General features: G+C 39.0%; 1 protein-coding gene across 5 annotated transcripts in view; it reads left to right on the top strand.

The window, feature by feature from the left end:
* Positions 1 to 17,341, top strand: part of Kat7 (lysine acetyltransferase 7) — a 35,310-nt gene that overhangs the window by 8,905 nt on the left and 9,064 nt on the right. For 3 of the 5 annotated variants that reach the window (XM_051205036.1, XM_051205267.1, XM_051204957.1), the window contains exons 4-10: positions 988 to 1,227; positions 5,496 to 5,578; positions 8,848 to 8,937; positions 11,088 to 11,186; positions 12,502 to 12,612; positions 14,343 to 14,534; positions 17,112 to 17,201. In XM_051205036.1, the coding sequence (XP_051060993.1) occupies positions 988 to 1,227; positions 5,496 to 5,578; positions 8,848 to 8,937; positions 11,088 to 11,186; positions 12,502 to 12,612; positions 14,343 to 14,534; positions 17,112 to 17,201 (905 nt within the window). The remainder of the gene's footprint in view (positions 1 to 987; positions 1,228 to 5,495; positions 5,579 to 8,847; positions 8,938 to 11,087; positions 11,187 to 12,501; positions 12,613 to 14,342; positions 14,535 to 17,111; positions 17,202 to 17,341) is intronic. The other 2 variants (XM_051205185.1, XM_051205107.1) reach the window with 1 other exon arrangement.

Genomic DNA, 17,341 nt, shown 5'->3' with positions numbered 1-17,341 from the left:
CAGGCTGGGCAGGGATAAAGAATGAGAATGTCTTTTTTTAAAGAAAGAAAAGAAAAAGTATGAATTTCAAGATTGTGTGATCCCAGCAATTTTAGACACCAGACATGTTGATAATATACACACATACATTCAGAAAGCATTCATATACTTTAAGTATTAAAATGTTTAAGTCTTTTTTTTTTGGGGGGGGTGTTGGTTTTGAGACAGGGTCTTTCTATGTAGTCTTGCTTTGTTGTCTAGATTGACTTTGACCTCATACAGAGAATGCCTGCTTCTGCCTCCTGAGTACTGGGATTAAAGGAACATACCACTATATCAAGCTTTCTTTTTTGCTTGTGTATTGCCAGGAAGGGAAATGGGTTGATTATTTATTTATTTATTTTTCCAGTAAAGAGCATAATACGTTTTGGTGAATTTTTAAAATGACAGTAAATAGTCTTGTCTTCTAAACAGTTACTTGGAATGGTGAGAACATGGTTTTATCATACTTGGGTGATTTTGGTAACTTTTCAGAGACTATTTATATTCAATTTTTGATTGCTTAGGAGAAACATAGAGAAGAAACATGTAGTAAGGGAACCTCAAATTTATATTCAATCAGAATGTAAAATTACACCAAAGTGATGATTTCAATGTCTTAATAGCAGATAAGTAGGTAAAAATTACTGGTTAGATCTTGGAGGTCTATAGACATAGTTTATTTGTAGACTGCTGGCATAGCATGTATAAGGCCTTGATTTCGTTCCCTAGCATGGCATAAAACTAGGCATGGTGGTACATGCCTATAAGCTCAGAGCTAGGGAAGTAGAGGCAGAAGAATCACATATTCAAGGTCATTCTTAGCTACCTAGAGAGTCTGGGCTACGTGGCATCCTGTCTTTTAAAAAAGCTGTAGAAAAAGACTGCGAAGTTCATAAACTCTTCAGTCTAGAGAATCTTCAAGTAAAGGGACCCACTCACCAGTTCCACCAATTGCTTTTTGTTTAGAAACTAAAAATACAGCTGATCATGATGAGTCACCACCTCGAACTCCAACTGGAAATGCCCCTTCTTCTGAGTCTGACATAGACATCTCTAGCCCCAATGTGTCTCATGATGAAAGCATTGCCAAGGACATGTCCCTGAAGGACTCAGGCAGTGATCTCTCTCATCGTCCCAAGCGCCGTCGATTTCATGAAAGCTACAATTTCAATATGAAGTGTCCTACACCAGGCTGCAACTCTTTAGGTGAGTGTGCCCCAGCGTTGTGACTGTTCTGTGGTACAAGGACTCTGTTGTGACCTAGCTTTTCAGACCCATCAGTGGTTATGTACTCAGAGAATTCATGAATAAAACCTGTTCTTGGCCTATTATCTGTGTATAATGTAGTTGCAAGGAAATATAGCTAATGAACCATTCACCTCACTGTATGCTTTTACTAATGAGAAAGTCCCACCTCTCCTCAGCAGAAACAAAAATGGAAATGCCTCATCATGGGGCACATGGTCCATGCTTACCGATACAGTGTAAGATAATGCCTAATAATGGATGCATGGCCACAGCTAATAAGGAAATGAGGAAAACAGAATTCTTAAGAGGCTGTACATCTAAGAGCCTGAGACCTGGCCTTTTAAGACCAGGAGTTTCTAATCCCTATGCCTTTGTGTATTCAGTTAGTATAAGTAGGAGAAACTTCTCTGATAAGTGTCTTGTTTTATCAAGACTTTTAAGTTTTAGTGAATCACTTTAGGAATTCTTGCAGTGATTTGAAGCTTATTTGTGTTGCTTGAGTGAACTGAGGTGTAGCTCTTTCCATTGAGCCTTTGCCTGAAGTTGGAAGGTGCTGACTGATAGATAAGACACGTTTCAATATGGATTTATCTTTATGCTTATACTGTGGTCTATGAACTGTGCCAACAGTGTTGTGTGTTTTTAAAGGTAAATACTTTTAAACATGCTTTGTGAAAGATACTAGTGATTAGAAACAGTTGGGAAATTGGTGTCATTAGACTTGCTAAACTGCTAAACAGCCTTCAGTTTATAAGACATTCAATCTCTGAAAGCTGGCTTGCAAAGTAGTGACACTGCACTCTATATGTGGTGTTTGATCAGAGAATAGTTTTTTCCCTGTCTTAAGAAATGGCCTTATATTGCTTAATGGCAAGGATATATTTTGAGAGCATAGACCTTGACAAATTTAGATGATTTAGACTACTGTACACTTAAGCTATTGGTTAGTTGTGTGTATTTGTATATATAGCACAGCCTATTACTCCTATATACCAGTGAACAAAGCAGCCAGCAGTAAGCCAAACATAACTTAATACACTCAACATGTATGTTATGGTTGCTAGTGTAACGTGGACACTGCTTCACTGTAAACTTTTATTTAAACAGAAGGACTCCACTGAAATAAATGAGCTGGGTATATTGGCAAATGCCTTAACTTCAGCACTCAGGAGGCCTAGGTAGAAGAAAGTGGTTGAGCTCAAGGCTGGGCTGGGCTGTCTAGTGTGACTATCTCTGAATAAATAAGAAAATGATGAAAAATATGACCTAAACCAGTAGCATAGTTTCTAATATGTCATTATGTGTTATATAGAATTAATTGTATGTGCTATATTTTTCTATGATTAGCATAGTAGGTTTGTTTATATCAGTGTGACCATAAATATATGAGTTGTGTATCCAACTTTACATGTTGTAGTAACCGCAGTATCATAAACTGACAGGAACTTTTCAGCCCCACTATAATATTATAGAACCCTCGTTGTGTGGTCTGCTATTTTTGTTTTTAGAGGCCTATTGTTTACTAAAACATTAGGTAGTGTGTGACTATAAGTGTGTAGCTCTCTAAAGTTATAATCTGTTTCCTCTCATCTTAATTTTTTGAGATAGGTTTTTGCTATGTGCCCCTGACTAGCCTGATAGTCACTGTGTAGCCTACAATGGCCTCACATTTATAGAAATCCTCTTTTTAAAAAAAAAAAAAAAAAAAAAAAAAAAAATTAAAGATTTTTTTTTGTTGTTGCTTTAAGATTTCTTTTAAGGTTTCTGTATATTATTGTTTTGCCTGCATATATGTATGTATACCACATTTGTGTCTGGTTCCTGAAGAGGTCAAAAAAAGGTTATGGGATCTGGAGTTACAGGTGGTTATGGGTGCTCAGATCTGAACCTGGGTCCTCTGGAAGAATAATAGTATTCGGATTTTCTGAGTCATCTCTCCAGTCCCCAGAGAAATTGTTCCAGCCTACCAAGTTCTAGCATTACAGGGATGTTTCAACCATGCCTTACTAAAATACAGTCCCAGAGAGCTGACAGCCTGAATGTCATAAATACCATTCCTTCATAGTTGGATTATTCTCACCTTTCAAAGCTTACTCTGTGGATTATGCTGTGGAGTTTTTTGTTTGTCTTTATTTTTATTTATTTTTGAGATTTTCATGCTGTGTATTTTGATCATATCCTTTCCCCCAACTCCTCCTTCCAGGATCAACCCCACTTCCCTGCTGTATCATTTTTAAAATCCCACTGTCTTCTTAACCCCCAAATTACAATTTTTCACCACGAAAGAATGGTGAACTTTTTGAAAGAAAATTGTGTGGTATGTGTACAGATGCACGAGTCAGGTACACACCTGTGGCAGCTAAATGAGGACGTTGGGTGCTCTTAAAAAGGGGAAGGTTTTTGTAGGCTTGCAGTTTAGCTTGAGTTTATCTTTTTATCTTATTAACATTGTCTCTCTGCTCTTTGCATCACTGGTGTTTTATAATCCTCTTGGAAGAGACGTGTAACAAAGAAATAATGTTCAGTTTTCTGTATTTTTTTGAAGTTTATTATATTATGTGTGTAGGGATGGGTGCATTTGTCACAGCATGGGTGTGGAGGACAGAGGCCATATTTTTGGAGGCTGTTCTCTCTTTCACCTTTGTGTGGGTTCCAGGGGTCAACCTCATGCCAAGCTTGAGTTCCAGGATAGACAACTCCATAGTTAGAGACCCTGTCTCAAAACAGAGACTGACAGATTGCCTGAGGGACCCAGGAAGATGGCTCTGTGGGTAAAAATGCTTGCTTGTGACAAGCCTGACAATGGAATCCTCATAAAGCACCTGTTAGGCACAGCATTCCTACTATTTTGATAGGAGGCAAAGATAGAGTTACTGGTGGAAGCTGGAGAGCCAGGAATGTTGATACACAGCACCCAAAACAAGAGAGACCCTGCTTCAACAAGGTAGAGGACAAATGCATCATCTGCAAATCTTTGTATACATGTAAACAAATGTACATATGGGCACAAATAACATGTAAAACAAGAAAGGGTAAATATCAGGTGAAGGACTGAATGCAAGTAATGGACACTTAAGTCATGAAAAGGATATAAAGCTAATTTTCTAGTTTTAACTCAGTCATGGGTTGTTTCTGATTTATTAGTTGAAGATAACTATATTTAATAGAGAAAGTGTAAAATCACAGCTTCAGATTGGTTATCCTAACTGTACAGAAATTCATTGAGATGTTTGGTTATTCCCTGTGTGATTTTTTTTTTTGGGGGGGTATGTAGGCTCTTTATAATATTAAGTTTTAATAAATTATGAACAAAACAAAAAACAAGGTAGAAGTTAAGAACTAATTTCCACATTACATACATACATTAATAATAATGATACCTGTCCAGCTGGGTGTGGTGGTGCACACCTTTAATCCCAGTACTCAGGAGACAGAGGCAGGGGTATCTCTGTGAGTTCAAGGCTGGCCTAGTCTATGGAGTGAGTTCCAGGATAGCCAAGGCTACATAGTGAAACTGTCTCAAAAAACAAGAACAAAACAAAAAGCTGTCTGAAAAATGTAAGAATGAATAGAAATATAGCTCTGATAGAGTGCTTGTTTAGCATGGCTTAGGTCCTGGGTTCCATTCCCATATGCCAGTATAAAGGAGAGACAGGAAGACTGCCTTTTAGTTAGAGCAAGCTTCCACCAAGAAAGACAGGCTAATTTCCCTATCTTAGAATTTAGCTATAGAAATCCAAATCTTTAAATATATTCATTCTTCAAAAAAGGTATATTGAATCTTGCTCAAGATTATCAAAATAATGTTTCCAGATTGTAGAAATTGCCATTTTCTTCATTTTTAAATGAATTTCTTTTGATTATTGAAAGGAGTTAAATCCTAGTTTTGCATAATAGAAAGAATAGTATACTTCTTTTCAATTCATTAGACTGAATTAATGTAACAAAGCTTTTGCTTGTTTTTTAGGACAGGGTTTCTCTTTGTAGCCCTGGCTATCCAAGACCAGCTGGCCTCAACTCAGATTCGTCAGCCTCTGCCTCCTGAGTGCTGGGATTAAAGGTCTGCACCATCACCCAGCTACAAATCATGAACTTGATAGCACTTCCTTTTGGTAAAATTTATTTGTTAAAATGGAACAGTAAAATAACAGACTTGTGTCAAGAAAAATTTCACTTCCTAAGTTTGCATGTTCTTCCTGGAAATTAAGTTTTCCCTCCTTTAACAGGACATCTTACAGGAAAACACGAGAGACATTTCTCCATCTCAGGATGTCCGCTCTATCATAACCTCTCAGCTGATGAATGCAAGGTAACTGTGTTCCTTTCTTCAGAGTGTTCTCGAGAATGCTTGTTACTTGATTGGCACTTTGATAAGCACTCAGGGTACAGCAGTAACAAGGGGACAGGGTCTTGTTCTTACATGCCAGTGGAGGAAGTAATGAAAGAAAAAAATGTTTGTTTTTTTAAACAAAAGTTAGCTATGGGAACAAATAAAAGATTTATCACACATGATGAGTGTTAGGGAAGAAATGAACAGGGAGATTTATCTTTAGAATTTCAGGAACTTTACCACTAGCACATTCATTCCCTTGGTAACTGACCTCATATTCTTCTAGGGACTGATCTTTTCTACTTAGGCAGAATTTGCATAGATAGTTAATCCCACCGTTCCACCCTATGTTTTAACAAATCCGTGAAGTTGTTTTGCTTTTCAACCATTTTCAAATGTTCCTTTTGTGTTCATTTCTGCAGAATACTGTTCCTCTCTGTTTCTATCAGTCACATCTATTCTTGGCTAGTTCTTTTAAATTCTTCAAAAATACAGTTCTTAAACAACCTTGGAGTTTGAGACTCAAACCTAAGGTCCTCTTTTGTGCATTCCCGCATGGGTTCCTGCTACCAGGGCGGAATCATGCTAATTATGGGGAAGCAAGAATTGCAAATAGTAATTAAATAGAAGGCTCAGGTAGTCTTTGGATAAGTTATCCAAACTAAGTACTTTGACTACACCAAAGTGTTGGTTGACTTTTTTTTTGTTGCTGTTCCTTTGCTCACAAGGCCTGGGTCACAGGTTTATGCTTGTGTGAGCAGGTCTCATTTGGAAAAGAATTCAATTTCCTGTTCTCCTTGCTTCAGGAACTTGTTCATATTTACGAGGTCTCGGGGTGGAGTTGGGAAAGTGTTTCTTCACATGTTTAAATTTTCACCAAGTAAATCTTGAAATGCTTACACCAGGTATTTTTCATTTAGTTTCCATTCCAGTTTCTGAGTTCCTGTTGTCTTCCCACTGTCTCCCTTCACCTGGCTGAGAGCAGGCATGGCAGTGTCAGCACCCGGTTCAGAAGCTGACCAAATACTTGTTCTTCTTTCTCTGAAGATAACTGATAGTGTTTTATAATGCTCCTCTATTGCGTATCTTTAAATTTAGCAATCTGATAGTGCTTTGTTTTACGTCAGTCTTCCTGAAGCGTAGCTTTGAAGAGCATGACTTGAAGCAGTATCTGTAAAGTACCTTAAACAGTTTATTTTAGAAATTAGAGGAAACTTTCAGACCAGGGAAGAAAATCCTAAATAAAGGGAAACATTTATGTTGTAAATTTTTCCTGTGTGTCATGTACAGGGGAAATGAGACAGCACCATTCTTTTTACTGTTGGACTGTGCTTGGAGGAGGGCACCAGGAATCAGGGCCTTTGTACGTGCTAGGCAAGGCTGCCAGTAATGAGCTACTTCCCTGGCCTGATGAAAGCTCTTAAATTTTAAATGGCCTGCATGTACATGATTGCTCTTGCATTTTCTAGTGAACCTTTTTATTGCCTTACATTTTTTGTGGCTGCATGTAACTTTTTATGGATAACAAAGGATTCAGGTGACAAAGACTAAAAAATCAAAAACTGAGCCAGGCAGTAGTGGAGCACACCTTTTAATTCCAGCACTTGGGAGACAGATCTCTGAGTTCAAGGCCAGCCTGTGATCTACAAAGTGAGTTCCAGGACAACCAAGGATATATGTATACATAGAGAAACCCTGTCTGGGTGGTGGTGGTGAATCAAAACCTAAAACACCTGTGATCAAGGAGTTTGCATTCTCATGGGAAAGCTTGTAAATTAATAAGTAAATACAAGTTTATGTAATGATAAACACCATGAGAAACAAAAAGAGAAAGAGAGGGATTTTTCCAAGGTGGAAGTAACATACTGCTTTTGGTAGAGGAGGTCAAGGAAGCCCTCCCTGAGATTGGCATACAGTCTAGAGTGTGGATGGTATCAGTAACAATATTTAAAGACCCAGGAGTGGAGGTAGTTAAGAAGGTATAGTAAGTGCAGTGGCCATGACCTGGAGATACTGTTGTGCTTGAAAGTAGGCTGTGGCTGGAGCATGATAGGAAATGAAGAAGCAGAAATGAGATCATAAAGGCTTCTAGGCCTTATTACAAGGATAATGTTTTTATTCTGATGGCAGTGGAAGCATTTGGAGGGTCCTGCAGAGGAAGAGTATGTCATTGAAACAACTGTTGGGCATATGGAGGATGACTGGGGAAGAAAGCATGACACAGAATAGATGCATTGGAAGTCTGCTTAGTTCTTACAGTAAATGGTAGCTTGGACTAGTGTGGTGTTGATAAAATGTCTAAGAAAAGATTGGATTTAGGATGTGTTTTGGAGGGGAGCAAGCTAGTAGGAGATGGGCTCAGTGTAGTGATAGGAGAAAAAGAAGTGAAGGATTACATCCAACTTTTAAATTGATCAGCTGTTAAGATGGTACTATTTGTTGGTTTGGAATGCCAGATATGGGAAATATTGGTGGTTCTGCTTTGAGCCTGCTAAGTGATTGAGCCCAATAGGCAGGTAGATATGAGGTGTCAGTTCCCAAAGGGTGAGACTGAAACCAATGAGAGCTGATGAGATTCTCTGGGATCTTGTTTGTATGTTTTGGTTTTTTGAGACAGGGTTTCTTTTTGTAGCCCTAGCTGTTCTAGAACTAGCTCTTATAGACCAGGCTGCCTCTGCTTCCTGAGTGCTGGGATTAAAGGCATGCGCCACCACTGCCCGTCATCCATCTCTGGGGTCCTGTATCTACAGAGTTCTGTGGACTTGAATTTAGGTTTTCCACTTTTACTTTTCTCCAACCCCTCCCCCCATCCCCTTTCCTAGTCATTGAGGTGGGGTCTCGTCTCCTTATGTTGCATAGGCTGCTCTTGAACCCCTCTATAAACTATAAACAAGCAAATGTCACCATGCCCATCCTGAACCCAGATTTTTCTGATATTTTCTTCTTCTCAATCCTTGTACCTCTTCCCAGTTTCCTATCAGCATAACGAAAAGAGTTCAGACCAGAGTCATTGTTCTTACTGAAAGTCTCAACTTCAACATTTAGCTGTGATCATTTCTTTTCCTTGATATTTAGTGGCTGATGTACTGTGTGAGTCTTGCTTCATCTCTTTCTAATAGAGATAGCAATAATCAATAATAAGAGTATTTTTACTTTTCAAAGAATAGTGCAAATACACAAATTCTTATGCTTTAAGTATATGTAGTCTTAGAAGCAGGTGAATTTATTGACATTGTTGATGGTTGCAGGTGAGAGCACAGAGCCGGGATAAGCAGATAGAAGAAAGGATGCTGTCCCACAGGCAAGATGACAACAACAGGCATGCAACCAGGCACCAGGTATGGGCCTTGTGAAAGCTCTGGCCAGCCAGTTTGAGGTCTGTTTTTTTTTTTGGATCTCCTTTGCCCCTTAACTGTCTTTATAGGCAATTCATGCCTCTTGTTTTGCATGGCACATGAAAATCACTTGGTCTTCCAGACTTCAACTTGAAATCATGTTTGTCTTTCAACTAGTAATTTTTCATAAAGCATACACTTCTTTCTCATAAGTGGAAGAATCAAACTATTTATAATAATAATAACAATAATAGCAGTAGTAATAGTATAAAAATAACTTGGTTATTTGAAAGGTCACATTGCATTTCCATTTCCTCATTTTACATCCTTATTTTAGCCCATTGTGGTTGGCTTTCAAACACCTTTGACTTTGCTGGTGCATTTTCAACATCACCGATGGTATTTCCTCAGTATTTGACACTTGCCAGTTGTGCCAGCTTTTACTTCTTTTCTGTGATTTTCAGAAAGCATTTTTGTTCTGTCCTAATCTTCCTCTCTGAACATTGCACGTAATTCCTTGCTTCTTCCTAAATGACTTTGAACTTTCTGAGAACTCTATATCATTACCAAGATGAGATTACATATATATCCTTCAAGGCTTGGAACAAGTCTTAGCTCTTATAGGAATTCTTCTGAGACCTTCTGCAATTAGTAAATCTTTCTCATGTATTCTTCTCATGTACTTCCCCTAAATGTCAGCCTTTGTAAAGTATTAGTCATAGCTGTCATCTATCTGTTTCTGCAGTTAGGTTATAGGTGATTAGCACAGGAGGTGCAGTGGTAAGAAAGACAGTTGCATTTGGAGATAGACAGTTGCATCTGGATCTCTATACTTTGGTTCTCTTGTTAGCTATGCTGTCCTGGGCAGGCCAGCTGGGAAACTTCATTTCTTTGTTAATATGAAGGAGTGAATAATGCCCACCTAACCTCAGTGCTTGGCAGGCAAAAGCAATTTGTAACTAATTCCTATACTTTTTTTTATTATGTCATAGGTTTTATTCTTGCTGTATTTTTTAAAATATCATTGATGGAACATTAAGTAATGGTACTTAAAAATCAGTATTTATGCAGTTAAATGATCTTTATTTCTATATTGATAGAGATTTCAATCTTATTTTAGGTTTTTTGTTTTTGTTTTTTGAGACAGGATTTCTCTTTGTAACTTTGGAACCTGTCCTAGAACTTGTTCTATAGATCCTGCTGGTTTCAAATTCACAGAGAAGCCTCTGTCTCTGCCTCCCAAGCTCTAGGATTAAAGGCATGCACCACCAACTCCCTGCCTTTCAGTGTTTAAATGAGAATCTTGCTGTATAGCCCTTACAGGCCTGGAACTGGCTATGTAGGCCAGACTGGCCTGGAATTTATAACTGTCATTGTGCTTCTGCTGGGATAATAAACATAAATCACAAAGCTCTACCCTCTTCCTTACTCTTCATTCATATTAATTAAAATACATTTGCATTCCTGAAAAGGGGCAGTAAGAACAGTGATTTGGACAGTAAAAGAACCTACCAATTTATAATTATAAATTAGCATATTATTATTGGTGTGGCTGTACTGTTTCTGGCAAATTGTTTTGTTTCTTTAGAAAAATTATTATTATTTTTTTTTTTAAGAGCTCAGTGTGGTAGCCCATCTCTATAATCCCAGCACTTTAAAAAGAAGGATTGCCAGCCAGGACTATATTAAGAATACCCTTCCTCTCTCTGTTTAAAAAAAAAAAAAAAAAAAAAAAAAACGCAAAAAGAGGGCCAGAGAGATGGCTCAGGGGTTAGGAGCACAGCCTGCTCTTCCAGAAGTCCTGAGTTCAATTCCTAGCAACCACATGATGGCTCACAATCAGCTGTAATGAGATCTGGTGCCCTCTTCTGGCCTTCAGGAATACATGCAAGCAGAACAGTGTATACATAATAAATAAATAAATCTTTTTTTTTTTTTTTTTAAAAAAAAAAAAGGCAAAAAGCCTGACATGGTAGATTGGATTTGTTATCCCAGCACTTGGGAGGTAGAAGCAAGTTCCAGGTTTGAGGCCAGCTTGGATTACATGAGGTCCTAAAGGAAAAATAAAAAACCTCAAAAATTTTTTTGGTGTTTTAAAGCTTATCTTCATAATGAGTGTTCTAGCTAGCTTCTCTGTTTTGTTTTTCTTTTAGGCACCAACAGAGAGACAGCTACGGTATAAGGAAAAGGTGGCTGAACTCAGGAAGAAAAGAAATTCTGGACTGAGCAAAGAGCAGAAAGAGAAATATATGGTAAGGAGAAAATCCAGTCTGTACTTGCCCTGAACTCCCAGAACACTTGAGCCTAAGTTGTACTTTTTAGAGTATCTAGTTGTTTCCTAAGAGGATCCAGTGAATTCTAAGGGTCTCTTTTCTGTCACCCAGTCCCACCCCCTGTTGTGTGGAGACAAAGGAGCTAATACAGGTGAAACAGAGCTTATACTTTTGAAAATTCCATCCTCTAGGCCTGGGAATACAGCCCAGTTGGTAGAATCTGTTCACTGTAGTTTTAAGTGATCACATTGGAGGAGGTTTGGCTCTGTAATCCCAACTGTTATGAAAATGAGGCAAGAACATGATGAGCTCTAGGCCTACCTGGCTACCAAGTGAGTTCCAGGCCAGCCTCAGCAATCTCAAAAGATTCTGTCCCCAAGTGATAAATGAAGGGCTTGTAATATACCTCAAAGTGGTAGTGTGTACAAAGGCTTGGGTTCAATCTGCAATACTGAGAGAGGGGAGCAAATTTGCCTACTTGAATAAAGACTGATGACATTAAAAAATGTCTGTATATGGTAAAATTCTCAGGGACTAGAAATAGAGCTGAGCACCAGAGAACTTTGAATATAATATACATTTTATAATAAAAATGAGGAGTAGCATATAGAAGATTAATCTACCTAAAGATAGCCACAATTAGCATTTTATGAAATTCCTAGCTTTTTTTTTTTTTTTTTGAGACTGCGTTTATCAGTGTAGCTTTGGAGCCTTTTGTAGACAAGCCTGACCTCAAACTCACAGAGATGTGCTTGCCTCTGCCTCCCAAGTGCTGGGATTAAAGGCGTACACCACCACTGCCCAGCCTTTTTTTTTTTGTTTTGTTTTTTGTTTTGTTTGTTTGTTTTGTTTTATTTTGTTTTGACAAAGAGTTTCTCTGTGTAGCCCTGGCTGTCCTGGAACTCACTCTGTAGACCAGGCTGACATAGAACTAAGAGAGATCCGCCGGCCTAAAGGCATGTGCCACTACTTCTGGGCTAGCTTTCTCTATTGCCACTATATAATTTGTCATTTTCATGGTTATGCCATGGCACCTAGTTGTCTTTTCAGTTAAAGACCTTGAACTAATGTCCTATGTGAAAGTCTTCAAACCTTTCCTTTATGTTATTCAGATCCATAGGGTGAGGAGAGGCAGCCTCTGACAGACATTACCTGTTACCATTTTGCCTGAGCTCAGTTTCCCACACCCAGCGTGTAGGTACTTGTAAATAGCTTCTAGCTCAGCTTGGCATCCATGGGAACGGAATTAACCAAGTTCTATAGACAATATCACCACCCCTGCTGTTTTTCCTAGGAACACAGACAGACCTATGGTAATACTCGGGAGCCTCTCTTGGAAAACCTGACAAGTGAATATGACTTAGATCTTTTCCGAAGAGCACAAGCCCGGGCTTCTGAGGATTTGGTAAGTACAAAAACTTCCACAGTGAGGGGAAGACCCTTAGGAGAAGCCCTTAGAACTGCCAAGAAAAGTGATTAGCAACCAGTCTGATGGAATTGGGTACTTTACTGCTGAAATCTATTCCCTTCCCCTCACTGTCTTTAGAGATAGTCTTCCCATTTCCATGAAAACACGTCACCCTTTGGTTATCCCTTTTTCTTAAAAATTCTCTGCCTCAACTAAAAGATCCATTTTGGCTTGAGGTAGTGAGGTTGGTTAAAACTCTGGTTGCCATTTTGTGTCAGTTGGATAAAATTTGCAATTCTGAGAACCTCGGGACTTGGGGGTCTGTAGCACCATCCTTTTGTAGAGGAATGGTGAGGCAGACTACAATCAGATATTGAATTTATTGAATTTTGACAAGGGTGTTTCGTCTTGTTAAAGCAAGTTTGAAATTTTTAGGCTCATGCCATCCTCCCACTGATTATAAGTCCACTCCATATCCTTGCAGAAATACCTTTTTTTGTTTGTTTGTTCATATGGTCTTGTTATATACATGTGGTTGTCCTAGAATTCACTAATTCTGGCCACTGTCTCTACTACTAAGATTGCAGGTATGTTCAACCATGTCCATTACTTAGAGAGAATTTTTAACAGTTTTAGCAACTGTGATTTTACCTGTGATAAAACGATTTAAGTGTGCTTTGGGAAATACAGATTGTAGTGTTCATTTCACCCCCTCACTCCTTCCTTTTATTATGTCAGTTGCAGGAGGCAGGGCTTGGTGGCTGTTCTGGGCTGAAATACTTATTGGTTGCCACCTCCTGCTTTTCTTTTCCATCGTGAAGATAATGCCTAAGGCCAGCCTTTCCCAGTTCTCTCGATTATTACTACAAGAAATAATTGTCTAATTGCACTTGTAATCCTAGCCCTTGGGAGGTGTAGGAAGGAAGACCGGGAGGGCACCTGCTGACAAACAGGCCTAACCTGAGTTCAAGCCCCTCAAGATTCTTGTGTAAGGAGAGAATTGACTCCCTATAAGCTGTCCTCTGTCATCTACTTGTATTTATATAAACAGTATAATTAAAAATTAAAAACAAACAGAACCAGGAATGGGCTAAGATTGTAGCTCTTTGGTAGGGTGCTTACCTGGGATCCAAGAAATCCTGGGTTCCATCTCCAGTCCCACATAACTCAGTATGATGGTGCACACCTGTAATTGCAGCATCTAGAAACGAAGGCAGAAGAATCAGGAGTTCAAGGTAATACTGATTACGGAGTGCATTTGAGGCTGAGCTAAAATACAAAAGACTTTTTTTTCTCTTAAAGACTCCTGGGTAGTATAGCTGACAAGTTTTCTGTGTGATTTTCCATGCTTAGGTATCTCATTAGTGGCCATCTCATGGATAAAGGCCAAATCTAGCTGATTATTTTTGTAGCTTAGCTGCTGGCCTTGCAAAGCATATAAGAACAAGGATAATAGGGGCTAGAGATCCCTCAGTGGTTAAGAACACTTGATGTTTTGCAGAGAACCACATTTGGTTTCCAGCACCCACGTGTGGCTGACAGTCACCTATAACTCCCAATTTCAGGCATTTGATGCTGGTTTCTGACCTCTGCAGGCACTAGGCATGCATATGATGCACATATGTGCATGCAAACAAAACATCCATACACACCGATAATCTAATTTTGAAATCAAATATAAGGAATCCTAATCCTTATGTGTTGTTTTGGTTTCTTCTTGGCAATAGGAGAAGTTAAGGCTTCAAGGCCAAATCACAGAGGGAAGCAACATGATTAAAACAATTGCTTTTGGACGCTATGAGCTGGATACTTGGTACCATTCTCCCTATCCTGAAGAATATGCCCGACTGGGACGTCTCTACATGTGTGAATTCTGTTTAAAATACATGAAGAGTCAAACAATACTCCGCCGACACATGGTATGTTCTCTTGAGTCCCACTACTGTGCCCATGGCCATGAGGGTGATGTTACTTGGTTTCCCAATTATGTCCTAGAGAGGACATAAATGTACAAGAGATGACATCTCCCAAGTGCCCGTAGCAATGGATTAGAGACCAAAGGAATTGAAAATCACATTTCAGGGTGTCCCTCTGCAGGACTAGTGCTGGTTGCTACCTACCTACATCCTGTTCAGAAACATTTTTTTTTTTTCCTGTCTTTTGTTTCTTCCTCAGAATATGAATTACCTCTCCCTATAGTTTGTGTTTGTCCCAAACTCCAAGAAGATACGTATATGTTTTATTAGCTAAGACAGGACAGTGTGGCTCATATTTTAGGTGGTGGGTATCAGTGTGAGTTGAATGAATGCATGTATAAGGGAGACCCACTTGTAATGGATGATGAAGTAACAGAATTGATTGATAGTTTTTATTTCTGAACGTTCTGTGTATTAAAATAAGATGTATACTCCTTGGTCTAGTGAATTATAAGTATAAAAGCAAGACTTCAGAAATGCAAACTTGTTCTCCTTTCCATTGTATCAGATGTAATCACTTGTAATCACTGAAATGGCTTCTTTGCCTTGGCTAATGTTTTAAACAATTAGCTGTTGCATTGGTTTGGCTACCATGGAAAGAACTAGCAGGAATAAGTGCCAGGCTTTCTTGGACTGCCAGTCCCCAAATCATGACATGGAGATTTATTATGAATGCTCTGCCTTAGCTTAGGCTTGTCCCACCAGTTCTTATAACTTATTTAAAACTGTCTCTTCATCTCCACTTTGCCTCAGGGCTTTTTACCTTTCATTCTGTAAGTCCTACTTTCCTGCTTCCTTCATGTCTAGTTGACTAGTGCCTGGCTGGCCAGCTGGCTGGCCCCTGTTGTCTCCTTCTCTTTATCCCTTGTTCTTTCCTCAGCCTAGATTCCTTCTCCTACTTATCCTCTCTGCCCACTAGCCCTGCCTAACCCTCTACTGCCTAGCTATTGGCCTTTTAGCTTTTCATTAGGCCAATCACATGCCTTAGGTAGGCAAGGTAAAACAAATGCAACATATCTTTACATATTTAAACAAATGAAACACATCTTTACATAGTTAAACAAATATTCTAGTTCTTAACAAATAAGAGGAAGAGATAGGAACATAGATGGAGCTTTCAAACAATAGTTACCTGCAAAAATTAGAACATGATACCATTCCTTAAACACACGCATGCACGTATTTGAGCACATCTGTGCTTGGGAGGGACCACAGCCTCATACTTTACCGGGTAAGTACTGTACCATATACTGTACCACTGAGTTATATTCCCAAACCTGGAACATAATTCTTGAAGGGTGTGTATATGATTTTTTTTTTTTTTTTTTTTTTTTTTTTTGTTTGTTTCAGATAGGGTCTTTAGCTCAGGCTAGTCTCAAACCTGTATCTGTTTTCCCATCTCTATCTCTTGAGTACTGAGACTACTAGTGTGGACCAACCACTGTGTCCAGTGCATCTTTATTCTTGAGTTGTCAAAAAGATGTAGTAAATTGTTTAATAAGAATCTTTCTGTGTGTGCGTGCATGTGTTCATTACACACCATGGCATACATGTGAACATAAGAGAACTACTTGTGGTAGTCTGTTCTCTCTTGCTATGTAAGTTCCCAAAATTGATTTCGAGTCATCAGGCTTGGCAGCAAACATTGTACCTGCTTAAAACTTTTCACTGGTAGTGTATGAGAACTTGGCTCGATGCCTAAGATGCTGGGCACTAGCCCCAGAACCATTGATGGAGCATTTTGAGAAGAAGAAAAGGAGGTTACTTTGGAACCAAGTGCTTTCCAGCTTCCTGCTGCTTAGCCAGGCCTCCTGCCTCTTAAAATAAGCCATCAAAGGGCTTTCTTTTTGTAACATAAGGCAGGAGGTGGGCAGATAGTTAGTGGCTCATGTTCTTCATCATTGTGTGTCTGTTTTGCAGTCTGGAAACAGATGATGAAGGTAGGATGGTAATGGGAAGTGACTGGTAAAGGTGAGCGTAACATACTTAGCAACACTAAGCTGCCAGAATAAGCTGCTTAAGAATTTCCTGTTGGCATGGAACATTTTATTGTAAGCAAGGATATTCTTATTTATCGGGCTTTTACGTTGTAGGTGATTTAATATCTTGGGCTGAGATAATGCCAAAAATAATCCTGAAAACTTAAGCCAAACAGCCATAGAAATGCCATAGATATATTGCAACAGCTTAAGAAGGCTTTAACTTCTCTGAAAACAGTCAATTTCACTGTCCTCAAGTGTGTTCTACTGTCCATTAACTCAGTTAACCAATTTTGTTTGTTTGTTTGTTTGTTTTTGTTTTTTTGAGACAGGGTTTCCCTGTGTAGCTTTGGAGCCTGTCCTGGAACTAGCTCTTGTAGACCAAGCTGGTCTCAAACTTACAGAGATCCACTTGCCTCTGCCTCCCAAGTTCTGGGATTAAAGGCCAGTTAGCCAATTTTAACCTGCAGTTCCTTTTCTCCCTTAAGGAACAGGGTTGTAGGAAAATCTGATTGCTCATGTAAATTCCATTCTCTTGTAGGCCAAGTGTGTGTGGAAACACCCCCCTGGTGATGAGATATACCGAAAAGGCTCCATCTCTGTGTTTGAAGTAGATGGCAAGAAAAATAAGGTAAAAAGTGGATTTGAGAGAAAGAGATGCTAGCATCAAGCGTTGATGGGGTTCCAAAGGATTATTTTGGGAATAGGGATTAGTTTTGTTTCAGCATAGTGCTGGTACCGTCGTTCTTTTAGGCTTTGCTTTGGTGTTTT

This window comes from Phodopus roborovskii, unplaced genomic scaffold (assembly GCF_943737965.1).
Source record: "Phodopus roborovskii unplaced genomic scaffold, PHOROB, whole genome shotgun sequence".
Taxonomy (NCBI): Eukaryota; Metazoa; Chordata; class Mammalia; order Rodentia; family Cricetidae; genus Phodopus; species Phodopus roborovskii.
This window is presented reverse-complemented; position numbering and strand designations above follow the sequence as displayed.